This window comes from Dipodomys ordii, unplaced genomic scaffold (assembly GCF_000151885.1).
Source record: "Dipodomys ordii isolate 6190 unplaced genomic scaffold, Dord_2.0 Scaffold67, whole genome shotgun sequence".
Classification (NCBI taxonomy): Eukaryota; Metazoa; Chordata; class Mammalia; order Rodentia; family Heteromyidae; genus Dipodomys; species Dipodomys ordii.
This window is the reverse complement of record NW_012267283.1, coordinates 10,284,013-10,311,306: the sequence shown is the minus strand read 5'-3', so window position 1 is coordinate 10,311,306 and position 27,294 is coordinate 10,284,013. Positions and strand designations below refer to the sequence as shown.

The following is a 27,294-nucleotide window of genomic DNA, read 5'->3' as shown; positions in this document are numbered from 1 at the left end:
CTCTTCCCTGTTACCCTCTCCAGGCTCCAGCTGATGGTAAATCTCATCACCAACATCCACCTTGCCAGACACTCCAGGAAATGCCTTCCATTTCACTAACCTGTATCCTCTTGCCACCCAGCTGGGAGGAAGGATGCTTCCTCATCCTCACTTTGCAGATTTGCTCCTGTCTCATGCTCTGAAATAAATAGCGAGTCCCCCAGAGTCCAGGCTCACCTTGACCTCCTGCCTTCTCAGCTGCTTCTTGCTAAGGGTCTGTCTCCTGGCTGTGGGTAGGTAGCTCACCTGTGTAGGTGACTTTATAATGACCAGCTGAGTCTATCCCATGTCAGCATCATCCGGAGACCTTTCTCGTGCTCTCTCTTTCTCTAATTAAAAGTCTGGTCTCTTGACAGCCGAAGTCCCTGGGTAGATGGCGCGCTTTATGCCCACTCTGGTCCCACGTACCTACCCATCATTAAAATGGGGGAGGCTAGAGGTGACTGGATCTGGTTTCTGAGGGTTGCATCCATGGCAAAACTTCGGAGCACACCAGGGTTTTTTTTAAAGCCTTAGTTCAGGGTAGCATTTAGGTTTCCCCAAACGCATCCACTCCTGGGTATCCAACTGCTTGGCAGGCAAGGTACAGCAGCCCGGAGATGAGTCCAGCTGTGCGGCCTTCGCTCCATCCCTGAGCCTCGGTCTCCTCAGTCATGTAAGGGAATCACTGTGGTTGTGGAGAGGAGAGGGGAGTGATCTGTCCACCAGGACAGACTGGAGGGCTGGGTGGGGCCGGGGGGGGGGGAGGCGTGCACAGCTCGCCCCGAGCAGCACGCGGATGCGGGGCTTTCCTCGTAGGTTACATAAGGAGGTCTAGGGTGGAGCACAGGCCGGGTGGAGGGAAAGGGGCGTGGGGAGGTGGCCGGCTTGGCGGGGATCCCCGCGCGTTGAGGGCTCCCGCTGCAACCGCCGCCGCCGCCGCCGCCGCCGCGCGTGGAGGAGCGCAGGGCGCGGCGGAGTCGGGTTTCAGGGCGCGGGCGACTCCGGGCACGGGTCTGGAGCTGGGATCTTTGCCGCTGCCGCTGCCTCTGCCTCCACAACGCCCAGAGCCGCCTTTGTTCCCGGCGGGAAGGGCGAGCGCAGCGCCCCGAGTCCGGCGCGGAGCCGGAGCTTTTGCTGGGCCCGCCGCGCGCCCTCGGCGGGGGGCTCTGCAGATCCTCACGATGGCACCCAGGTAGGACCCGCGTCGCGGCGCCCTCCGCCCCTCCGCCCGCCCGCGCCGCCGCCGCCTCAACCTTTTCTCCACCACTTCTTGCAGGAGGAACGCGCAGTGCTGGCGCCTACTGTGGCCGCTGCTCTCCGTCTCCGCGCTCCTGTCCACTCTCACCCGGACACGCGCCTCGGCAGGTAGGCGATCCGGTCCGAGGGTGCCCCTCGCGGGCCCCCGAGCCCGGGGATGGGGTGGGGGTGGGGGTGCAGGACGGGCGCAGCGGCAGCGCGCTTTCGGCTCATTCCTGGACATAAAAGGGAGTCCCGGCCGCTCGGTGCGCTCTCGGGCGGTCCTGCCCGCGTGCCTCCCCGCGGTGTACCGTCCTGGCCAGGAACCTGGGTCCTGGGGCAGCCGGGGTGTAAGAGTGCGTTCTGGGTATCCGAGGTGGCCGAGCTGGGTGCAGTTCCTCTAATCTTGCGCACAGAGGGACTTGGGAAGCGCAGTGACCTGGCTGGAGGCGACAGCCTAAGCGCGCGCGGCGCTGGCGGCGCCCAGGTGTGCAGCGCTCAGGTGTGCGGGGCGCTGGCTCAGGCGAGGCAGGGCGAATGCGTCCCGGTACCCACGTGGGAAGCCTGTTCACCAGGAGGGATACCTTGGGCCTTGGCTGCGAAGAAATAATAGAATGGATCTCACGCTTGCTCACCTTAGCTCTGAGTTACCTAAGGTGGTCCCATTCCCCCTGAGCCGTGGCACCATGAGTGGTTGGAAAGAGCATTGGGCTCCAAGCTAGACAGACGGTTCATTTTGTTTTCTGGCGCTCAGTTTCTATATCAGGACTCAGCTGAGGTTGAAATGGTAGAATTTGAGCTGGGTGTTAATGGATCATCCTAGCTACTGAAGAGGCTGAGCTTTGAGAATCAGGATTTGAAGTCAGCTGGGGCAGAAAAGTCCTTCAGACTCTTATCACCAATTGACAACCAAAAGCTGGAAGTGGAGTATAGTATTTAGTGGTAGAGCACTAGCCTTGAACAACAACAACAACAAGCTAAGAAACAGTGCCTCTAGCCCCAGGAATGGTGTGCAGGCACGCTTGCACATGTTTGCACACCCACGTGGAGCTTGAGTTAAACAGGTATTGGTTAAGGTCAGGTGGCCTGCATAGATGTCTCCACTGGACGATCTTGGAAATGGATTTCACCTCTCCACCTCAGTTTATTCATCTGAGCACTGGGAGTCTTTAAGCCACCTTACCTCCTAGGGACACCGAGCATTAAAGGAAGAATTAGAAATAATGTGCTGGCACTTGCTAACTAGGCACAAAATGATCCTGTGATCTGTGTTGTAACCTGAGTGTTGGGAAACAAAGCAAGAGTTTTCCAAAGCTGAAGTTGAGAAAGGCTCGTTGGAAAGTCAAGATTTGAACCCAGGACTCCAGGCTCCTGTTCTTGTTCAGTCATTTCTCTAGACACCTTAGCAGCAGGGCCAGGCTGTCTGCCTGATAAGTCTCCTCTGATGCTGTGTGGTTTTAGATGTGTTCACAGTCTGAAGTAGAGTAAGGGAGTGGGAAGACTGGCCCCCTGAAGGAAGCTGGGGGCTCTGTGTGTGGCCTCAGTAAACTCCTTGTGCACCAGAAGAAGCCCAGGGCAGCTTCAGAATGGTCTCCTAGGGCGTGAGCCCCAAGTGCTATGATTGCTTTTCCTGCTAAGGCATCAGATTGGCATTTCTTGGAGATCAAAGGCCAGTTGGAACACAGTTTTGGCTTCTCGGCACCATAGGCCTTGTCAGAATGCTGCAATTTCCCATGTGACATAGGGCACTGCCAGCTCAGCGGCTGAGGGCAGCTTTGGGCTCTGTGGTCTTTGGAGAACTTTCCTGCCATACTGACCACTTTCTAAGTTTCTGGAAAGGAAACTTTGGTGTTTCTTTCTTCTCCTAGGTCCATAACTTGGTCCCCTGAAGTCAGGTCAGGGCTGTTGTTTCAAGCACAGAGGAAGTCCTGCTCCAACCTATATAAAGCTGTGGGCCAGAAGCCCCCTCCCCCCCACACACATAGGAGGGCTGTTTACAACTAACAATATTCAAGGGCCCCTTTGAGACCAGAAGCGAACTCCTGTAATATGAACTACCCACCTTCTGCATGCAGTTTAATATGGCTAACTCCCATAAAACACTGTGTATTCATTCATCGAATCTTTGCAGAGCTCAGAGCCTAGCATTGAGAATTGCTATCTTCAGATGAACAGACTGGATGTTTAGCCAAGCCTGCTAAGTGTCTAAGGGAGGATTTGAACTGGGTAGTCTGAACTCTAGCACTCTTGCTAATAACCATGCTATTAACCAGCTTCAGAGGTGGAGAAGGCTTTACAGGCCCCGCAGTCTGTAATGAGTCCCATGACTGGAGGGTCACAATTGCACAATTGTAGCAGGAGCCAGCTCCCCGCTCCCCACCTCTCTTTTTGGCCTGGTGTAGTCTACAAAGCACTCAGCCTCCACCAAGTCACTGCAGCCACCTCCCAGCATCGATGGGAAGTTGGAGTTTGACTTTTTCTTACAGAGGAGCCTCAGAGAGGCACAGAATTTGCCTAAAGTCACACAATTGTTCCTGAGTAGACCCAGGATACTTTTATGTGTCCATTGATTCCAAGACTTTTTCCCAGAGGCCACCGTGCTAAACCCATAAGCAGGGTGGTTTCTGAAAGTGGGTTTGTATGTGGGCTGCTATGGGGGTATGGTCCCCCCTCCTCCCCCTCATACTGGGATTTGTACCAGCTCTTTTGCTTAATTTTCTTGGATACAGACTTGTGCTTTTTGCCGAGGCCCAGCCTCAGATTACTATCTCCTATTTATGCCTCTTGCATAGTTAGGGTGACAGAACAAGCCACCATGCCCAACCTGTTCATCAAGATGGGCGTCACATTTTGGGGGGGGGTAGAGGTGGGGGTCTGGCCTTAAACCCAATGTGTGCCTCCTGAGTAGCTAGAATCTCAGGTATGAGCCACTACACCTAGCCATTCTTGTGTTTTGTTTTGTTTTGTTTTTTACCAGTTTGGCAATTTCTTAAAAAGTGAGACATACTTATCCTACCACCTTGTGATTTTACTCCTAAATATCTACCCATGAGAAAGAAAAGCCTATACCTACACCCAACCTGTATGTGAATGTTCATAGCAGCATTATTCAGAATGTGCCAAGATGAAAGCAAACAGTCCATCAATGCCGAACGAACACCGCAAGGTATATCCTTTCCATGAGATGCTATTCAGCAGCAAACAATGACTTGAGGCACAGAGTTCTTCTACAATATAGATAAGCCTTAAATGCACTAGCTGAAAGAGGCCAGACATGCAAAGAGCCTATTACAACAAGCCATGGGCTATATTATCCCACAGATAGATTATCATAAGTGTGGGAAGACTTCCCAGGCCAAGGACAGAAGCAGGGAGTCATGCAAATGGGCGTGAGAACTTTCTGGAAACTGTTCTAAAAGTGGGCTGAGGTGGTGACCATGCAACTTATAACCCCATCAAAACTTATTTAACTGTACTCATCAATGTTGAATGTCATCCAATGCATACTTACCTCAGTGAAGCCATTTGTAAAAGCAAACGCATGACTGGGTGCCAATAGCTCGCATCAGTAATCCTAGCTACTCAGGAGACTGAGATCTGAGGATTGCAGTTCAAACCTAGCCTGGGTGGGAAAGTTATGAGACTCTTACCTCCAATTTATCACAGAAAAAGTGGGAATTGAAGCTGTGGCTCGGGTGCTACCCTTGAGCAAAAGGAACTCAGGGAAAGCGCCCAGCCTCAGAGATCAAGCCCCAGGACCAGAAAAACAAAGAAAACAACCCAAACTCCAAATCGCGTACTTTCACAGGGTATCTGGGCTCCATGTGGGATGGGCCTACTAGTAGAGGCCAGCCTGGTATAGGCCAACACCTCTTCAGCCCACCAGCTACCCACCCCAGAGGGCGCTGTTTCCCAGGGGAAATGGGTCCTGAGTTCCAGCTAGAAGAGCAAGGTCCACCCGCACTTCCATGCCCCTGTGATAAGTGTGGAGCACAGTCATAGGGTACATTGTGGATACTGCATCTGTGAAGGTGCATCTTGGTGAGCTTCCTAGCATCTACCCTCCTGCCCCCACCCCCAACCCAAATCAAACTTGGAGAAACCAGGGTTTCATCACTGATTCTGCTGTGAGCTGAGATAGGCTCACTTTCCCTTTCTAAACCTCAGTGTTTATGCAAAGAGGCAAGATTCATTCATGTCTCTATTCCTTCTGGTTTAAAACATTAGGAAATGAAAAGGGTTACCTAGCTCAAGGTTTAATTACTCCACATAGTTTAGTTCCACAAAGGTAGATGAACCACTGATTCTGCAAGGCTGTATGCTGGTGTGGGACAGGAAGGAGCTGGACTCACGTTTGCCCAAGGGGCTCATAGTTCACAAGCTGAATGGTGAAGCCACAGACAATTGCAACACAGTTTTCCTCAAGCTCTTTTCACCCAACACCCATCATGGCCGAAGGGCAGCCGCCCACCCTCTCTCATTATCTTGACATGTGTTATCACACAACCCTTGGGTCCCTCACTGACCCAAAATGGAGCTGATGAATGGCATCACCCTACCTCTCCCTGGTGACATTACAATGTCACCAGAATTCCTGCTGTTGCAGAAGATAAACGTCTATTGCACAAGTCTCCCAGGGCACCTATGGTTGCCTTACTTTAAGTAACTGATTCTGATTAAAGGTACTGATAAGACACAACTTACTTGTTTTCCCTTCAATTATCTTCTTGTGAAATATCATATTCCCAGGTGGGACCCAGAATTCCTCAAAGTACTCATTAGGATGTGAGTTAGTGGCTCATTATGGTTATGACCGAGTATACATATTTTTTCTTACTGATATACATTTAGTTTTGTAGTTTCTATACTACAAATTGCTTTCTTGTTCCTGTACATAGGTTCATGTATGTGTATAGGTGCTTGGGTCCATGTAATTTTGGTAATTTTTGTTTTGTGATATGTTTTGAAGTCTGGTAAAGGTAGTTACCCCAGGCTCTTCGTATAAGCCCTGTGTTCTTCCATAGAAATGGTTTATCAGATAATCTCCTCATGATAATGATTGGACACTAGGAGTATACTAGTAGTAAAGGCTAGGTGAGACTTCTAAAAAAAGAGGCAATATTCCAGGCAAAGTTAGCAAGACCCTGTCTCAAAAACCTATACAAACAAAATGACTTGGGGACATTGCTCATATGGTTGAGTGCGAACCTAGCAAGTATGAGGCCTTGGGTTTAATCCCAAGTACTGGAAATATAAAATAAAACAAAACAAAGTAAAAATAGAGAGGGGCAGTCTTATGCTAAAGCAGTACAAATCATTAACATTCATTATGGGAAATGGATAAGCACAGACTCATAGAGCCCCCAGGTTGTGTGTGGGGCCTGAGTTGTTGTCAGTACAGCTCAGGGGAGTTGAGTGGTGTCAGGGGTGTTTAGAGAGTCACATTAGACCACAGTTCATTTTTCCTTAATGTACCCCAACTAGAGAGAGCAGTAGTCTGTATTCAGAGCAGAGGCTGGAAGACTGTCAGACCTCTTCCTGGGTAATAGCTGAGGAAGGAGATAGGCATGGGACTCAGGTCACCTACTGAGTGAAGTGCAGTCTCCATCACAACTCAACTTAACTCAACCCAACTCAACCTAACTTAGCCCAAACTCAACCTAACTCAATCCCAACACAACTCAACTCAACACAACTTAAACCAAACCAACTCAAAACTCAAATCAACCTAAGTTATCCTAACTCAGTCCAATTCAAGTCAACTCAAGCCAACCCAGCCCAACCAAACCCAACGCAACTGAACTCTATTGAACCCAATTCAACCTAACTTAAACTAGCTCAGTCCAACACAACACAACTGGATACAACTTAACCAAACTGGACTCAGTTCAACCTGAGTTAACCCAACTCAATCCAATCCTATTCAACTCAATCCAATTCAACTCAACGCAGCCCAGCTCAACTCAATGCAATTTAACGCAGCTCAACTCAACTCAGCCTAAGCCAGTCCAGTCTCACTCCTGGTTGTTAACTTGCCATGGGTGACAAGGACAGAGAAGAAAGCTGATTCGAAGGCATCTGTTTTAAAGGAACCAGGTCCCCTGACTCAGACATTGGGGAGCTACTTCCAATTTGTGGGAGCTTGGCTGGAGTCTGGCCTGTAGAAAGTAGCCAGCTTTAGGCTCTGTAGGAGTTGCCTTTCCATCACTGAGCTATTCACATGGGGCCAATTTCCCACTGCACCCCACCCCACCCTGACCAGGAGGGCTTCTGAAATTAGCTTCCTCCCCCAAAGAGCTTCTGTTGAAGTCTTTAAAGTGGTCTGGCCTATTTTAGCTGTGGTTGTCTGTCTTTCTGCTGCATTTGCTAACTGCCTGCCCTCTCAGGAATTGGGGATGGGGGCCAAAGAGTTGGCGGTGGGATTCACAGAGCAGTAGTGAAGGCTGGTTTGCCACAGGTGGTTCTAGGCTAGGAGTCTCTCTTGAGTATCTCATACAATCCATGCAAGTCTGGGTACAGCCAGAATGAAGCTGTGGGTGTCTACTGAAGATGGCAGACATTAGAGGATATAAGAAGCCATTAAAAGAGGAGATTTTTTTAAAGTAACATTAATGAAAGTAATTCATGATTATTATAAAAGCCTAGGACAAAAAAAAGAGAGAAAAGGAATTTAGAAAGATCACAGATTATCTTTTGAATCAGAGCTAAACCCTGTTCACTTTTGGCAGTCTATCTTCCAAGTTTATTTTCCATGTTTCAATATGCACATATATTAGAATATGAATGGTTCATTCTGTAAGTTGTAATTTTGCTGATTGTTTTTCCCCCTGACAATCAACTAGACACTCCCTTTGGAACATTAATGTTCTTCTTTAATATTCTTTGTAATTGAAAGAGGGTTTTGTTGTATGGATGTCCCATAATTAAACCATTCCTCTCTTTGACCTTTAGGCTGCTTTCAACTGTTCACTATTATAAACTCTATGGTGATGACAGTATTTACATGGCTCTGTATTTGAATATTATTGCAAATATTTCCCAGCACCAAGTCAGGCCTGGTGCCTGCCCATTTCCAAGGCTTTTGCTGCATTCTTTGGCAAGGCAGTGCTGTACATAAGAACACCTGTCTTCCCTGTCTTTGCCCATGGCTGCTGCTTTTCTAATCTCAGGAGAATGGTAACAGCAAAAGAGCTAACATCTGCGTGGCTCCTCAGATCTGGGAAATCCCTTTTCCCTCACCTCCATTCACCCACACATTCTGCACATGTGCCTTGTGGTCAGGAAAGAAAAGAAAGATTTTTTTTTTTATTTGTAATGTGAGAGCTCGGGTCCTTGGGGATTGCACAGGAACTGATGCCAGTGCTCTTGCTTACTCAAGGTGAGCTTCAGCCACCAGTGGGAGTTAAAAGTTTCTGGTTCAACTGTAAGAACCAGAATGAATCCAGGCTGGTGGCTTCTTTTTAAAGGTGTGAGGCAGGGGCTGGGAAGTGGCTCAGTGGTAGAGAGCTTGCCTTGCATGCATGAGGCCCTGGGTTCGATTCCTCAGCACCACATAAGCAAAAAGAAAAAAGCCGGAAGTGGCGCTGTGGCTCAGTGGTAGAGCGCTAGCCTTGAGCTGAAGAGCTGAGGGACAGTGCCCAGGCCCAGAGTTCAGGCCCCACAACCGGACCCCAAAAAAAAATAAAGGTGTGAGGCATAAGTCCCATGGAGGGAAAAGTGCCTATCCACAAGAGGCAAAGGGTTCAAATCTCAGCTCTGTTACTTCCCTTTGAATGACCTAGGGCCAGTTACCTCCCTTATCTGTGTCTATAACTTGGATGAACATGGAGCCTGTCCTTGGTGACAAGTTCATGCCTCATTACTTCTGGTTCCCACATCACTGTGGGTTCCTTGAGGGCAGGAACCCTTTTTGTTTATCCATGTTTCCCCAGACTCTGACATGGCACCACAAGGACACAATGAGCAGTTGAATACATTCATGAATGAATCATTCAAAGCTAGGGGCTTGGGGGACCTTAGTGAAAACCCAGCATTATGAATTCTGGACCATGACAAAGTCTCTGTGGGCTTCCAGCCCCAATGGTGGTCTCACCTGGCAGCCACCCACTGTGATAGAACAGATACACAGAGGGTAAAATATGAGAAACAATTAAGGTACGCTTTTCCAGGACTGGAGGCGATTACCATTCCATTCACCAGTGCACAGCTGCACAGGTCCTGGCTGATGACTAACTGAACCTGAATCCTGCAGCTCCAACAGCAGCAGACACAGTGTTCTCCATGCAACTGGCTTAGCCTGCTTCTCCATCCCCAAGAACAGTCTTGGTGCTGTGAAGCCCAGAGGGAGGAAGTGACTAGCTCAAGAACCCAGAGACAAGTTGGCAGTAGAGCCGGAGCTAGAACCAAGAGTCATTGCTCTCAGGCTAGAGCTCTGATGTTTAGAGGTCTTCACGTGGGCCTAGAAAATACCAGAAATGAGATTTGTACTGTAATTATATGGTACTTTCTATGTTTTAAACAGACATCAGCTATATATATGTGTGTGTGTGTTTTACACATATAAATTATATGTAAAAGTATCTATGTGCTTGGGCTGTTACATATTACATAGAAATATATCATCTACTATATTATCAAGATATATAGCTATTTATGTATCAGTATATAATATATGCTATACTATATTTTATGTATATATCTATATTAAGTGTGTACATGTATGAGCATCAGTGTGTTGTACAGATGCATTACATGTCTACATAGGTGTCACTGTGTGTTCTACATGTGTGTTACATGCTTGTATCATGTGGGTGTTGGTGTGTGTGTGTGTTCAATACCCCTGAACCTCACAACATTCCTGTGAATGCCAGAGCTCAGTTGCAGCTCAACAGCAGTGCACAGGACTGTCTGAGCCACTGTGGTCATTTACTACAGGTCTATGGATAGGGAAAGCACTGTTCTACTGAGGGTGGCATCTGTGGTCCTCAGAGTCCCCACTAAGGGCTGTTCTGCCAGCTAGGGGGTCCCATGTGCTAGAAGCAGCTGTGGTGACAGGGAGGGGTGGTGGAGACTTGCCTAGAAGCTATTTTGACATTTCTTGGACACATTTTTGTACCTCCCCAAGACTCTGTTTCCCTATCTAGGAAATGAAGGGATCAGATCAAATGAAACCTAAAATCATAGATAGTAACAGTCTTCACTGAGATACACACCTAGCTGCTTTGGAGGCAGAACTCAGGAGGATCATGATTTGAGGCTGACATTGAGGTGAGAGGGACATAAGACCTTATTTTTTTTGTTTGAAGAACACCTAAAGAGTAAAAAAAAAGTTAGGGGTATAGTTCAAGTGGTAGAGTAGTATTTGTTTAGCAAGCACAAAGCCCTGGGTTCAAATCCCATACTGCCATTTTTAAAAATAAAAATAAATAAAATCACCATTACCAAGAACATTCTAGCATAACTGAGTTCAGTCTGGCTGAACTTCAAGACAAATGAGGCCAATGACTTAACTTAGAAGGACTCAGCTCCAATTCCCTTCTTCTGAGCCTTGACCTTCTCTGATGGCCCATTCATTAAAGTTGGGACCAAAAACACTGCCCAACAACTGGGTATATTTGGTCCTAAACAGAGACTACAGCTGCTGGCCCCCTCTGTCTCGTTAAAATGCCAAATTACTCATTCTTTAGGAAAAAAAAAAGTCGGGGAGAGGAGCAAAAAAGGGAAACCATTTCTTACTGCAGAGTTTTTCCGTGTGACACATTTTCTAATTTTATTCCAGGTTAAACCGTCTACAGTAGATGGCTCCATTTCAAGGTCTCTCCCTCCTTCTCCTCTTTAAGAAACAGGATTGTTTTGTTTGCTTAATATTTTCAAGTGTGGACAGGTGCCTTGTTTCAAAAGCATGCCTTCCCTTTGCTCTGCTCTGAGATGCAAGATCAGAGTCGGGATCTTTTGGTCCTAGCCTGGCTGTGGTCAGGCCTCTTCTCTTCTCTGCAACATAGATACTTAATCTGCAAAGGGAGGGAAAGGCTTGGCTCACCACAGAGACGGTGTGGCTGGATCGGAAGCAGTAGTGGCTGAGCCCGTTTCTATGGGTGGTTCTGTTTGAGACTGGAGTAATGCTTGAGGTTAGATCTGCCTCTAGCTTTTGTGGTCTCTGCATGGTTGCTGAAGTGCTCAGGGTGCCTGAGACAGTTTAGTACCTTAAGAGAATGCTCGCTTTGTTTTAGACATAGGAATGCTGCCTCTGCAATGTCAGCATGCCATTTCTCCCTTCCACCCCGACCCCACCTGGGGTCAGGTCAGTGTCAAAGCTTTCTGATAGATTATTGCAGTTTCTCACTGCTAGAAGGACCTCCCTTCTCTGACCTTTAGCACATCTCCTCTTTGCAAGCGCACGTCTTAGCATGTCATGTCTCTTATTCAAACCCATCTACGCTTTCCATTACAGCACAGTAAGTTCCACATTCTCCGGCTAGAGCCAAGGCCTCTTCTCCTCCCACAGCTCTCCCTGTGCTGGTTCAGCCATGAGGAGCCACTTACTGGGCTCTGAGTTCACTATGCATACTTCCTTCTTATCGTTCACCTTTTCTCTTTATAGACTTGCTCCTTAAGCTGTGGGCCCTGAACCATCTGCATTAGCCTGGCATCATTCAGAGCTTGTTAGGAATGAATGATCCCAGTCCTGACCTCAGAACAAGGGCATGAGAAGGCACACTTCAGCCATCAGATGATGAATGCCAGGCCAGAGGGAGAGCTGTGGGGGCTGGTGGGGCTGTGGTCAGGCCCAGATGGTCTTGTTCTGAACACTGGGTGTATTCCTTGATTACCTTGCCTATCTTCCTAATCCTCTTGAGGTCTGTCTCTTAATCTGTAAGACTAGGGATAAGAATGTCTCAGGTTTCTTCTAACAATGAAATGTAATAATGACCTCAAGATTTTAGTGCAGTGTCCGGCATTCAGTGAACTCTCAATAAAGGGTAATGGCTGTGGTGCCCAGGTTCAATCTCAGTGTTCCTGAGACTGCTGTAGCCTCTCTCAGCATTGTGTTATACCTGGTTTGAATTCATTGTCAAGTCCATCTCATTAAGGGCAAAAGGGGACTAGGACAATGTCATTTACCTTTGAGGGTTAGAATCTGACTCTGGGGTACAGGAAGAGACACAATCATATCCAATGGGGAAAGGTGAAATAGCCAGACAAGGACTTTGCAGGATGAATGGATGGGATACAGTTAATTGCAGGGTGTGTGTGTGTGTGTGTGTGTGTGTGTGTGTGTGTGTGTGTGTATGTGTATGTAAGTGTATGCATGCACATGTGCAGAGCTTGGGTTCTGTTCCTTAGTTATTTTGATCAAGGCTGGCATTCTCCACTTGAACCACAGCACCATGTCCAGCATTTTTGGCAGTTACTTGGAGATAAGAGTCTCACAAAGTTTCTTGTCCGGGCTGACTTCAACCCACAATCCTCATATCTCATCCTCCTGAGAAGATAGGATTAAGAGTATGCCACCACTGTTCAACTTAATTACAGGTTTTAATTTTTTTGTTGTTGTTGTGGGGCTTGAACTCAGAGCCTAAGCGCTGTCCCTGAGCTCCTGGCTCGATTGTAATTCTTAACCATGATAGAAATGGGTTTTCTCCCTGTGATAACCTGGTGGGTTTTTCATTCACTCATTTGTTCACGCATTTTTATTTCATAAACATGTATGACTGCCACTGTGTGTGATGCCATGCATGATTTGCTGGGCACAAAATGATGAGCAAGGCAAGCTTAGTTCCTGCTGTCATGGAGCCTACCATCCATCCAATGGTAGATGTCAGCATGAAATAAAGGTTTGTACAAAAACTTCACACTCATAAAGGGCCTTAATAGTATGAAGCTGTACGCTGGTGACTTGTGTGTGTGATGCTAGCTAGTTGGAGGCTGAGATCTGAGGATCTCTGTTTGAAGTCAGCCCTGGATGACAAATCTAAGCGAGTCCTCTCTGCCATTAACCAGCACAAAAAGCCAGAAATGGAGATATGGCTCAAGTGGCAGGGCATCAGCCTTGAGTGAAAAGGCTAAGCAAGAGCAAGAGGCCCAGAGTTCAAGCCCCCACACTCGTATATCCCCCTAAAAATAGTATTGTAAAGAACTCTAGGTACCAGGTGTGGGAGTATACACCTGTAATTCTAGCACTTGGGATGCTGAGACAGCAGGACTATAAATTCAAGGCCAGCCTGGGCTATATAGTGAGACCTTGTTTCAAAAAAAAAATATGGAGAGCTATGGACACTCTCATCTGTACTGGGATATCTAGGAAGTCTTTCCAAAGATTCTGTTTAGGATGAAATCCAAGGGCTGAATAGATTTAGCCAGGAAAGGAGGCGAGCTTTTGGATTAGCAGAGAAGTGGAATGTTCCAGATAGAAGGAGCAGGATGAGGAGAGGATTGAAAAAGCAGTCAATGAGGACTCAGAGCGTGTGAGGGAAGAGTAAGGACGGGGTCTCTGGGAAGAAAGTGGAGTCTCTGTTATGTAGCCATTTTCTCTTGCCTGGCCCTGCTAGAGGTCCCTGGGATGCCATGTGGTACTCACAGCTCAGGGCTGAAGGGCGACTCCAACCCTAGGAATACAGAATAGGACTGTGGGTTCTGACTCCTAGAGAGGCGATTACTTCCGGGTGATGGCAGAAGGGCTGTGCATCTGAGTGACCGGGAGAGAGGAAGTTTCGTAACTTGCAGCAAGTATTAGGGGAACAGGGCTGGAGTGAGAGCCTTGAGCCAGTGCCAAGAGTCCTTAGTTCTCCCTAGGCCACCCAGAGAGCTGTCTGGTGGCAAGGAGTAAACGAGGAAAGGTCCTAGGACCTCCCCTAAGCAGTGAGACACAGCCAGAGTCGGCTGGGTAAAGTGGCCCCTATTGGTACCATTTTGGGGTGGCCCAGCTCTGAGTTGATCTCTTCTCACTCTCTTTCTCTAGCTCTGGATTTCTGTGAAGATGGTACAATCTCAGATACAATGCGGAAAGTTCTTGCCAGGGGGACCCCCAGGTGGAGAACTTGGGAGGAGTGATGGCTTGAATGACCAGGCTGGTGGATGAGAGGGTGCCTTCCCTTCCCTTTGCCTGAGCCATGGCCTTTAGAGACCTGCTTCCCTCTCCAGCCCTCACTCGCTTGCTCACTTGCAGTTCTTGGCTGTGTGACAGCCCTCTTGCAAAGAGCCCCATTGTTTATTTCCTGTAGCATCTATTTTACTCAGCGGTTGGTCAGTTGGGGTGAGGAGCCCAGTCAGCACTAGGGAATAACTTAGGACATTTTTACATTATGAAAAGAAACAAACACACAAGTGATGGAGTGGAAACTCGAAGTGCTTTGAAGCAAGGAGGCTTTCAGTCGATTTCCAAGTTCCTCTTTGGAATTTCCAAGTTTCTTTTTGGTTAGATTCAGACCCTCAGGTGCGGGGTGTGGGGTCCTGTCTCTGACGATGGTGTGCTTCAGTAATGATGATGTCTTATATAGAGATTCGAGATCCTCCAAACGGTGGGTTATTGGAAAGGGTGTTCAAACGATTGCATCAACGTTTTCTCCATTAACAGCTTACTAACTTGTGTGGTGGGACTATTTATTTGCATTTGATCTGATTTTTGTTTTCTTTTGCTCAAGGCCTTAAGCACTCACTTTCTTGTTCATGGCTGGCGTTCTACCACTTGAGCCACACTTTCAACACTGCTTTCTGCTGGAGATGGAGTCCCTTAGACTTTGCTATACAGGCTGGCAATCCTTTGAATTTCTGTCTGCAGAGTAACTAGGATTATAGGTGTGAGCTACATCTCCCTTGAGAGAGGGGTCATTGCCCTCTTGTGCTAGAGAAAAGGGACTCTTCTCTCTATCATTGCTGAATCCGCAGTGCCTGCCATCCAGCAGGTGCCCAATAAATGCACAGACAGCAGAGGGTGGTGATGGCTGTAAGAAGCCTATCTGTCTACCTCTCCAGGAATTAGTGTGTGTGGCTGCTCTGCCATGGGAAGCCGGGGTGGAATGTGAGAAATGCTGCTCATGCATATGCATGAAGAAGACTGGTCAGTCCTGTTCAAGATTTCTAAGAATTGCCCTTTGGGAACAGCCTCCTACCCAGTGTGGTCTGTGCTGCATAGTGGCTACTTGTGGGCCAAGACACAGTTCATCATTCACACACCTTGCATGGCTGGGCCTCACTTCTCATGGCACCCGCAGAACTCCCAGTATCTTACTTCCTTTGGAACCCACTGAGGGAAGAAGATGCTGGACTTTGGAGATCATCTGTTTGGGTTCTGTCAAATGACAGCTGGGAAGATGGAGCTCCAGAGAGAAGAGGAACATGTTAAAACATGTGGTTCTAGGCCAGATATGGGTGGCTCACTTCAGAGGCTACTTAAGAGGCTGGGATCTGAAGATCGAGGTTTGAAGCCAGCCCGTGCAGGAAAGTCCACGAGAGTTTTATCTCCACTTAACCAGCTAGAAAGAAGCTGTGATTCAAGTGGTAGAGCTCCAACCTTGAGTGAAAAATCTAAGGGACAGTGCCAAGTCCCTGAGTTTAGGTCCCAGTACTGGCAGAAGGAAAAAATTGTGTGGTTCTAGAACTGGATGTAGAACTCTGCAGTGGTTGCTTTGCAGCACTCTGAAATTCCCAAGTGTGGCTCCACCACAGGTGCCTGATTGTTTTGTCTCCTGCTCCATGGGCCTGGCAGAAGATGGCTAAAGCTGAGCTGTGAAGTCATCCAATGAGTTACAGATCCCTGTACTGTTGCTTAGCAACTCTGTGGCCTGGGTCATACTCTCAGAAATTGCTTGGATTTCCTCACCTGGGCAGAGGGATGGTAGGAGGCCATGTGAGACGGGAGCAAAGAATAGCAGGAAGTGTTAGTGTACAACTCCAGTGATGCTGGATCTCTGTGACTGAACATCACCCTGCTAGAGAGCTGTATAAAATACTGAGGCCCACAGCTCATCCCTAGAGATTGTGATGGGGTGGGGGTTAAGCACCAGTATTTAGTAGCTAACCCCCCCTCCCTCCGGGCTCCACTGCCAATCCAGGAAGTGCTCAATGCTAGATGACCCATGGAAGTAGTCCATGTCTGTCCCCTTCACTCACATCTCCAGCACTTACAGTGCCGGGCACATGGGCACTCATTTGTGAGTGAACGACCAGGTGAATGAATGAATGAATGAATGAACAGGATGTGCTCAGTGCTTGGCATTCACCCTGCACCACACCCGAAAGTAAAGTATTGCTTACTCTATGTCCCTGTAAGCTCAGAGAGGTAAAGAATGTGCCCAAGGCTGAACATTGATGATGCATGCCTGTAATCCTAGCTACTCAGGAAGCTGAGATCTGAGGATTGTGGTTCAAAGCCAGCCTGGGTAGGAAAGTCCATGAGACTCTTACCTCCAAGTAACTGCCAAAAATGTTGGAAGTGGTGCTGGCTGGGGTTCAAGTGGTAGTTTGCTAGCCTTGAGCAAAAGAAGCTCAGGACGGCCCCCAGGCCCTGAGTTCAAGCCCCAGGATCACCAAACCCCACTCTGTCCCCCCCATAAAAAAACAAGAATGTGCCCAAAGTCTTAACCTGATGGGAGATCTTTCTTGTGCCATTTCCATGTCCTGTTTCCTGCATCATGGCAGCGAAGCTGGTTTTCCTCTGGTCCTTCGCAGGTCACCGCCTCCCTCCACCCACTGTCTCCTGGGCTCTCATCCCAAAGGTCAGATTCCCTGTTATTATTCTAGAGGCCACAGGCTCTTCCTCCAGCAAACATTTGGAGACCGTCAAGCTGTACTTTCATCTACATTAAACAAGAGTCAGCCTGTTTCAAAATATGACTTCAGGTCACCATCTGTTCTGGTTCGTCCCTTCAACTCGAATCTCATGTCCGAGCCAAATGGGGGCTCCAGCATCCTGCAGAGAGCCGGTCTCTTTGCATAATGAAAGCCAGCAAATTTGTAGAGGGATGTAGAGTGTTTGATAAGAACTGTAAGAAAGATTTTTTTTATAGGTTGTTTATTTCTCCTACTCAGCAGCAATGTGTGGAGGGCAGGCTCCTGATTCAGCTTCAAGATGCACTTCTTCTAGCCATTGGTACCTCCTTTGTGAGGCTCTCTCCCATACGTGACTGCCACAGGCCCAGGTAGATGACCTTCAAGATCGTGAGGGTCATGTGTGGGTGTGGCCTGTGTTCTTGGTAGTACCACATGCTGTAGGTGCCCCTGTTTTCTCATCTTGGGCCTATTGGACCTGGTGTTTTCTGAGGTTCTCGGCTCTGACAGTGACCCCCAATTCTTCCACCATCTTGGTCAGCGTAGGCGTGATTTCACAGTGCCTGCCGAAGCCATGAGCTCATTCTGCTCCCGCCTCTGCCTGCCTTGCTTGGATTCACACAAGTGCATCTGTGGGGATGCCTCGGGCGGTTCCCAGGCAGCTTGATTTTGCCCAGGGCCTACATGCCAAGGGCTGAGAGACTGCAGGCAAGGGAGTCGCCAGCAGCTGCCAAACTCCCGCCTGCACTCCACATTCCAGGTCGCCCAGTCCTACCGTCTCCTTGGCAAGGGAAGGGAAGGGGCCTGACTGCCAGGGTGGCAGCCAGGGTGGCAGCTAGGGGAGAAGGAATTATTCCTCCTAAAATGGTCAGCTGGATCCTTCCTCAGAAGCCCTCCAAGGCGCCATTCTACCTGTCACCTGCATCCTAGTCTCCTGGGCCAGACGTGCATGTCTCCCAACCAAGTGGGTAGTCCCAGCTGCCCCAATCACCAGCCAGTCAGTGGCCTCTATCTTCAAGGTCATGAGGGTCATGCGTGGGTGTGGCCAGTGTATTCATCTGAAAAAAACTAGGGTACCACAGACACCCCTGAGCCGAAATGCTTTCATGCATGGAGGTGCATATCTCAGAGCTCAGCCTGTGGCTAGTGTTGCTTTTCTTTCCTTTCCTTCTACCTTCTCCCTTCTCCTTTCTCCCTTCTCCTTTCTCTCTTCTACCTTCTCTCTTCTCCCTTCTTCCCTGTACTTGGACCTGAACTCCAGGCCTTATAGTCTCACTTGGTTTTTTCGCTCAAGGATGGTACTCTGCCACTTGAAATACAGCTCCACATTCAGCTTTTTGGTGGTTAATTGGAGATTAAAGTCTCTCATAGGGAAGTGGCACTGTGGCTCAAGTGGTAGAGTGCTTGCCTTGAGCTGAAGAGCACAGGGACAGCGCCCCAAGTTCAGAGTTCAAGCCCCACGACCAACCAAAAAACAATGGCAACAATAAAAAAAGGAAAACCAAAGTCTCTCATAGGCTTTTCTGCCCAGGCTGGCTTTGAACAATGATCCTTAGCTCTCAGCCTCCTGAGATTACAGGATTACAAATGTGAACCACCAGTGCCCAGTTGTTACATTTTAATCCACAGTTATCTGGACCCATAATTTCTGCTGTAAGGATGGCAGTTCTTTAAAGATGCCATTTCTCCCATTTCTGGACTCCATGTGTCCCTAGCTTTCCTACCTGTGGCTCTCTGCAAACTCTTCCCAGAACCTGGAGCTCTCAGATATTTGTCTGTCTTTTCTTCATAGCTTCAAGCTCAAGCTGCCTGCATTTAGACTGTCAGTGTTTCAACATCCGATCCTCTCTACTAGTCTGCGAACTAGTTGGGGAGCAAATTCTTGGTCCTCTTTCTGTCCCAGAGTCCAGCCTAGACCAAGTCCTGATAAGGTCGCATCACATATGTTGGTTGTGGACAGGGCCTGGCTTGGGCCAGAATGGAGTGAATGATGGGGAGGTCCACTTCTGCCTCTTCTGAGGTACAGTGTCCCCTGTGGCTGTGTCCCCAGGGATTAGAATCATGCCAGTTAGGATTGCCATGAGTCAGCCTGTGGCCAACAGCATTTTACATATATCTTGATCAGCAGCATCAACTATGCTAGTGAATTTGAAAAAAAAAATGCCCTAAGAAGTGCTTTTTTTTTTAAGAGGGGGAGTTAGTGAGACTCAGAGAGAAAGCTCTAGAAGCATAATACTTTCTCAAGCCCCTCCTATCACTCCATGCCCCTCCCCCATGGAGGTGGGGCCCTCCTGTGGGAGGGAAACCCAGGGATCTCACTATTTTGTTTGTAAGTGCTGGACCACTGCCCAACCCAGCTGATCTTGCCTACTGGTTCTGCATGATGCTTTAATACCCAGATGGGCCATGAGCAGCCTCACTGGGGCCTCCAGCCAAACCTCAGACTGCAACAGTCTGTCACAGAGCAAGGAAGCATCTGTTATTTACATGCCCCTCCCAGACCCTTATTTCAAGGAGAGGAAGGTGGAGGCGGCTGGAATTCTGTCTGAAGTCTGAGAATCCAGTATGCCTTAGCGATGCTCTCCCCACTTAGAGGTGGATAAGAGCCAAGGGCAGCCATTTTGCAGAAGGTTGCAAATTCTAATCTCTCGTGCTCTGTCAGCAGGGTGGGGTTATCCCTCTGAAGAGTCAATCCAGAGCTCTCTGTGGCTGCCAATATTATATTAATGGATATATGCCTTGACAAGTGTGAAGTCCACATTAAGCTGAATGGTTCTGTTGGGATTACAAGGACAGTGATTAGTCCTCATGAGAACTCGTTTTTAAAAATGTATTTTGGCAGGGCCAAGGATTGAACACAGGGTGTTGAACTTTCTAGGCAGGTGTTCTATCATGTCCCCAGTCTTTCTTCTTTTGATGTATTTTTCACATGGGATCTTTCACTTTTTCAGGCTGGCAAAAGTGGATAGGATCATACCTGATCCTCCGTCCTCCACCTTTTGAATAGGTAGGTTGACAGGCATGAACCACCATACAGGGCTTATTTTTAAGATAGCTTCTTACTTTTTCCTTGGTCTGGCCTCAGACTATGTTCCTCCTGCCTCTACCTCCGCAGAAGCTGGAGTCATGACAGTTCTTTATGATGGATGATAGTAAACAGGTTGTATCAGATGGGCATGCACTCAGTCTTATACAGAACCCGTTAAGCTCATTCATTTACTCACATGTGCATTCATTCATTCATTGAAAGCTCTACTTTCAGCAATCCTTGGGTAAGGCCCCATTCATGTTCAGGAGGTGGGGTAAAGATGGGTGTTGGAGATGTGTAACAGAACAGGCTACCTGTGTACAATAGGGCTTGCAGGCCAGTGGGAAATTCAGGCAAATGTTCAGAGATTCAGAGAGCAGTGAGAAATCATGGCTTTCTGTGTAACCTGGGGATTAGGGGGTGGAGTTATTCCTTGGGGAGCTGGTGTAACTCCCTTGTAGATGGGAAGAAATCCTGTGCAGCTGGAGTGGTCTCCACTGAATTCTTCAGATTGGAGAGAGCCAAGAAAATAGATCCTGCAGGCCCTTCCGGAAGATGAAAGACTTCTCTGCTCTGTGTGGACCTTCCTTGGGGTTGGCACAAGAGGATCCATAAACATCTTCCAGCCACAGACCCCTTCTCCAGCATGCCCAGGCCTACCAGCTACAGCTCCCAACCTTTCTGCCTCCCATTACTTCCAGTGATGGCCTTGGACAGGCTTCCTATAGGCTGCCTGCTTCCCCTCGATGGGGGCCACAAAGGCCCAGGCACTGCTGTTCCCTATCCATGGGATCTTGTCACCTGGGGCCTCAGTCTCCCATCAGCCTGGCTAGGAAGTCACTTCCATCTTCCATTTGGATCTCTGGACTTCCCTGGACTTGTTTCCTGGTAGCAGTGGCTGGAGGTCTACCCTTGAGTCCTTGTGCCTGGGTCTCTGGTCCTTTCCAGGAATGCTTCATTGCTGGCCTCCTGCTCCTGTCTTCCGCTCTGTACTTCCCCATGATTGGGGATCAGATACACCATAGCCTCAGCAGTGGAGTGGGCCATAAACTCAACTGTGTGTCAGATCCTGGAGTCCCACCCCAGAGTTCTCAATGTATTAAGGTGAGTAGATGCTGCTGCTGCTGCTGCTGCTGCTGCTGCTGCTGCTGCTGCTGCTGCTGCTGCTGATGATGTTCCAAGCCCTGACTTCTGAGACCCACTAGCGCCATGATTAAGCAGATGGGCTGTGGGGTTTGAACCCAAGCTGTCAGGGCCCAGACAGTACTTCTGCCACTTTCTAAGTGTGTGACCAAATCCTCTACACTTCCATCTCCTCAGCACAGATCACTGTAACACCTTCCTCACTAGGCGATTGTGAGTATTGAATGACCCAACCCAGATGGCTCCTAGAGAGCATTCAGGAAATGCATGGGTTTGCAGGGACTGCTATAACAAAAGGGTCTTAAAACAGTAGTACTTTATTCTTGGGCCAGAGATCAGAAATGAAGGTATTGCAGGGACCATACCTCCTCCTGGGCTCGAGGGGAGACAGCAGCCCTTGCCTCTCCCCACTTCTGGTGGCTACATCACTTCAATCTGTGCCTCTGGGATCGTGCGTCTTCTCCTCTCCTCTGTCAAAGCCCTGGGCATGTCTTATGAGGAGAATCTCTTTAAAATGTTTTGTTTCTATCTGCAGAGACTTTCCAAATAAGGAAATATTTACAGCCTCTGGCAATGAGGATGCGGACATTTCTTTCTGGGGTCACCATTGAGACTACTCTAGGGCTGTTACTGTTGAGGTGTGCTGCCAAGGTGTCAGGCACTTGGCTTCTTGTCTGAGAGACACTGGAGGAGGTGGGGGGATGGATGCTGATTGCCAGGCTCCAGCTCTGCTGCTCAGCCTTGCGTTACTCAAGACAATCCATGTCCAGGCTGAATGGCATGTCAGCATGCTCAACTATCACAAATCATAAGAACACCCCGCCTAGCCCCAGCCTCAGCCCCAGCCCCGGGCTGCGGGGCATGAGTCCCTGTCACTGCCACCTAGGGAAGAAGTTCTGTTACCCCCTTGGTAGTTAAGGTAGCTCAGAGCCACCTTTCGTAGTAATTCTAGACAGTACTTGCAGGGAGAGAGAGAGAGAAAGAAAGAAAGCTAAAGTAATTTATGGCAATGGTAACAGCATCTGCTCTGGTTTAGTCAATGTATGCTTCTGCCAGACCCTCTGTTTGCTGGTCTAAGTGTCTTAGGTCATTCTCAGAATTCTGCCCTGAAGCAGGTGGTGCTATTCCTCTGTTACAGATACAGAACTGGAAGTTCAGGGAAGCTTAGTATCTTCGTCAAAGGTGCACAGCTTTCAAAGGTGGAAACAGGGTTTGGATCCAGAGCTGACTGAATCATTCTCTATAATCCCAGGTAGCTCAAAGACCTATCATCAAGTTCTGAAAAAAAAAAAAAAACAACAAAACTTTGTCAGTCAGGGTAGGAATAGTGGCCACTCAGTGACTGCAAGATTAGAGTCTCCCATCCTCTCAGATCTCATCAGAAGCAGCAGCCCAGAAGAGAGAGGCTGCCTCTTGAGGTCTGTGGAGCTCAGCTCCTCCCTGGCACCAGGCAATGGGGAGAGTTGGATGATGGTGATGCATATAGTCAAAGCCATGGAATAGAGAGGCCAAAGGGTCTGGAGGCCGGCCCCGTCAAGGCATACCTCCTGGAGGGGGCAGCCACAGGTTCAAGTGACATTCCTGCAGAGGAAGACTCCTTGCTTCGCATTGGATACATGAGTGTTTAAGATCGCCAGTTCTAGGATCTAAAAGCTGGGGAAATGATTTAACTCCTCCGTGCCTCCATTTCCTGCTATATGAGGGAACTTGCCCAGGACAGAGTACAGGCTCAGAACATGTGACTGTATTGTGTTCTCATTTGCACACTTATGAAAGGCATTTACTGAGCACCTTCCTATACCAGGCTCAGGGAAAGTGCCAGATGTCTGATGTTTGTATTTATTTATTTGCTCTTGCTGGCATCATGTTTTGAGAGAGCAGGCTGGCAGGCTCCGTGCATGGTGACCACACGGCCCCAGGTGGCTGTGTTGTGTGTGTTGGTTGGTTTGTGTGAGTAAAGGTGTGAATCTGCGTATGCGAGTGTGGGATTGGTATGAACATTTGAGAGTGTACCATGCATTTATGAGAAGCCTGTGAGATTGTACGTCTGTGAATATGGACACACGTGTAAATCTGTGTGTTGCATGTATGTCTTAGACCACGGAGAGGCTGGCTTCTCCCCGCGGTGGCTTTCCCTGTGCCCTCCTTTCCTATCCCTGTCCTGACATTGGTCATGCAAACCCTAGGTCCCAATGTCTACATCAAGCAAAGGGTCTGTGCCCCCTTCAGATGCTGAGCCTGGAGGTCCCCACAGACCTCTGCCTGCTTCCTTCCTGCCAGGCCCCTGGCTCCTACAGGTACTTTTACCATGCTGTTATCTGGTGGAGCCGGGAGCTAAGCCCTCCAGAGCTGCCTGGCAGGCAGGGCCGGGCTGTGAAGTGACTCACTGTAGTTGATGTCATCCGCAGGCTTCCAGGCCCTTCTCCCTCTCAAAGAGTCTTTGTTCCTTAAATGGAAAAGGAAAGGCCGACCCCATGAGAACTGTTGATAGCAATCTCCTCCCTGTTGCCCATGGAGGCTCACACCTGCCCACACCTGCTGGCCTTCCCTTGCCGCCTCATCCGTGTGCTCTCTGGGTTGATGGTGTCCACAGGGCGTGGGGTAAAGGGAAGGCTAAAGGGCTGTCATGGTGGCAAAGCAGCAAGACACTTCCTGACACTTAAGATACAGCTCTCGTACTGAGGTTGATCTCTGCCAGGACTGAGGGGCTAGTGTATGTGTGCACAGGTGTGTGTGTGTGTGTGTGTGTGTGTGTGTGTGTGTGTGTGCAGGAGTCTCAGGTCACAGAACAAGAGGGTTATACCCCATTCTATGCAGGAAGAACCCCACAGTGCTCTGCTCTCTGGCCTGATTGATCCAATTAGGATGTGTGTAATGGTTCCCAGATGGCTGGTGTTTGTGAGGCTGAACTGGGCGTCTGTGTATGGGGAGTCAGGAGTGCCCCGCCCCATGTTAGCCCCTGGCCAACTTTGCTAGGACTCCCACTGTACCAAGTGCTGGATTGTGCCAGACCCGGTCCTGGCCACGCTCCTCGTGATGGTCCCATGATCCTGGGCCGCTGGCTGTCCCAAGGCACAGTTTCCAGCCCAGAGAGGCAAAGCAGTCTGTCTAAGGTCACCCAGCCAGGCAGGAACAGACTGAAGACTCAATCCAGATCAGTCTGATGCCAAAAGTACAGCCAGCCAACGCTTACCTGTGGCTGTCCACTGGAGCAAGGGTGTCAGACCCAACCAGGCCATATGCTAGAAGATTCTGCTTCCAAGGAGCCAGGCAGGAGGCGCAGGTGTGATACATGGCTAGGGCAGGGCCCTTTCTACCATACCATCCTGCCTGCTCCTGCGGGAATCCCAGCTCCAGTCACGCATTTACCTCAAGGCCTCGGAACCACAGTCTCACTTCTCCAGGCCTTACTTGTCTAACCTGGGATCTGGGGATTCGAGGATCATCTGCCTCATAGAGTCAGGCGTGCCTAACTTTGAGAAGTGCCAGAGGAAGTGTTGTGTCTTATCATTTGAGGCGCTCACAGATCACCTTTGCCAGGGCCCTGCGCTGAGCACTGAGAGATGAGCTGGCACAGTCCACACCCCAGGGAGCCCCCTTGGCATCCTGTGAGAGGACATGGGAGGGTCCAGGTGGGAGGGGTAGGGGCAGTGACCAAGGAAAGCCATGAGAAAGTAGGCTCAATGCCAGTGGCGGGGCTAGGGATCTAAGTGGGGCTTTGGGTCCTCTTTCTGGGGCTTGATTGTCTCCTCTGCTAAGGGAGAGAATGTTCCATGTCTTGCTTCCCTTCTGGTAGAACAGGTGAGAGGAGGCTTTGTGCTTTGGAAACTAGACAGGGTGCTAGACAGGTAGGGACTTTGTCCTGTGCATTTCAGTGCTGCCTCCCTTCTAATCACTGGTTTCTTAGAGAGGGAGAGAGGAAAGGAGAGATAGAGAGAAAGAGAGAGAGAGACAGAGAGACAGAGACAGAGACAGAGAAGGAGGGAAAGAGAGAGACAGAAAGAGAAAGAGACATAGAGAAGAGAGAACTATAGAGAAAACTAAGAGAGAACTCGAGAGAGTAAAAGTGGGAGAAGAGAGTGAGCTTGAGGGAGCGCTTGCACAGTAACTTCATTGAACATGGAAATTCCTTTGCTATATATGAAAACCGGAAAGGGGAAGGAGGCGTTCTAAGTTTACATGTAGAAAAATGCTCTTCTGTAATTCAGAAAAATGGGGTCTTTGATTGTTGCTCAGCCAGGTCTCCTTTCTAAGTTGGTTCAGGATTTTGTCCTTGGCAGGGGAACAGTTCTTCTTCTAAGAAATGCTTTGGGTGGTCGGTTTTTCTAAGAACCTCTTGCTCTTTGCTGGGTGTAGACGGAGGCTGGGTGGCATGAAGTGGGCTGTTCATGGCTTCAGGAAGGGAGTCAGGTAAGGCCCCAGACCCCTGGGGCCTCCAGCCTGACAGGCAGAGCTGTAACATTTCCCTGGGTAAGGTGCTCAGTGGCCCTGGCCAAGGTGTGCTGTCCAGAGACCGGGAAGTCTGTGGGGAGGGCTGGTCCCTGTAGGAGACAGTTCTTCCAGGCCTGAAGGCTGTGGCCTAATGGAAGTGGGAGTCAAGGGTGGCTAGGAAACCTGGACACAGATGTAGAGGATGAGAGATTGAGCTAAGGCCTTGGGGAAACATGTAGTTCCTGATTCTGTTCTTGTAGATGTTGTAGCTGACAAGACTTGGAGAGGCAAGGGGATAGCTGAGTTGGCCACGGAGTCTGCCTCATAGGCTAGGCCCTGAACAGCACCTGTGGGACATCTAATAAATCATGGTGCAGATGTGGTAGCCAACTTGTGTGGTCTCCAGAGATCAGAGCGTCACAGGGAGATATGGTTCCATTCAACATGAGGAAGAACCCCCAAAGACTGCCATGATCAAGGTCACCGGGTGAGTGGTGTGAGCTCTCTAGCCTGGCAGAAATAGATATCCTTCCAGGATATCCATTGGGCACGCAACAGTCTTTCTGTAGAGTCTGGTGCTATTTGAACTCCCAGCTTCCCGTTTCTCCAGGGAGGTGAGAGAGACACCCATAGGAAGTCTGATGTTGGCACACATGAGTACTCGGGGTACCTCTGGGGAGGGGTAGCCAGAAGAGAAGCAAAGAACAGGCCAGAGAAGGTACAGGAAGTTCTGCGCCCAGAAAGAACGGCCTGGGAAGGGGCAAGGAGGAAGGACACTGGGGTTCTGTGGAACTCCCCCAGCACTTGGGCAGCTGAATGCTCTGGTGAGCACTTAACTTCCTGGGGCTAAGCACAGGGAATTCCAAGCCAGAGAGGCCGGTTGGGGTTCTGAGAAGTCATCCCATCTTCTTCTCTACATCCTTAGCTTGTAGCTCCAGCCCCAAGCTATAGCCCCCATAGGCTCCTCTGGATCCCGGGCCCTGGAGCAGATTAAAGGGTGCTGTTGGTCTTTCTAGGCATGGATGGGAATGGGAGAGACATAGGGAGGATCACCTTTGGCCTCTCAGGTGTAAGGATGAACAGTGGAGCCAGGTGTCTGGGTTCTAGGCTTGGCCTAGCTGTGGCTCATTGTATGACCTCAGACTTCTTGGGTCCTTACAGATCTCTGCCCATGGCTCTGTTGTTGGGGTTCTGGTCCCTCTCTGCCCTCAGGCACTAGCCAGGCCCCTCAGCTCTGGTGGGAAGGAGGCACAGGTCCCCATGAGGCCACTAGGGGCCACTGCTGTACCCAGTGGTGGCAGGTCCACTTCAATTTTCCCATTTCTCTCTCAGTTCTCCTGGGATTTCTCCATAGCCAGCATCAACCTGGAGCCAGAGGCACTCTCCGTAGCCTCCTGGGATCTTAACTGCTGACCAGTACCAGCCGGTGGCACTGGGCCTAGAAGATCATCTGTGTGAGGGAGTTTCGCAAGGCCAGATTCAGTTCCCTGGGGGAGCAAGGCTCGACAGCCAAGTCCAATTCACAGGGCTGCTCCAGGACCCCACAGCCCATTGTCCCAAAGGGGAAACCAAGGCCCAGTGGGGAAGGGAGAGGCACTAGGCATCCCTGAGGAGGAAAAGAAGAGGAGGAGGAGAAGGAGGAGGAAGGAGGAGGAGGAGGAGGAGGAGGA

At 49.3% G+C, this 27,294-nt stretch overlaps 1 protein-coding gene across 1 annotated transcript in view; it reads left to right on the top strand.

The window, feature by feature from the left end:
- Positions 1 to 1,170: 1,170 nt before the first annotated feature.
- Positions 1,171 to 27,294, top strand: part of Col15a1 (collagen, type XV, alpha 1) — a 93,789-nt gene continuing 67,665 nt past the window's right edge. The window contains exons 1-2 of the mRNA XM_013023359.1: positions 1,171 to 1,213; positions 1,298 to 1,386. Coding sequence (XP_012878813.1) covers positions 1,203 to 1,213; positions 1,298 to 1,386 — 100 coding nt within the window. The 5' untranslated portion in view covers positions 1,171 to 1,202. The remainder of the gene's footprint in view (positions 1,214 to 1,297; positions 1,387 to 27,294) is intronic.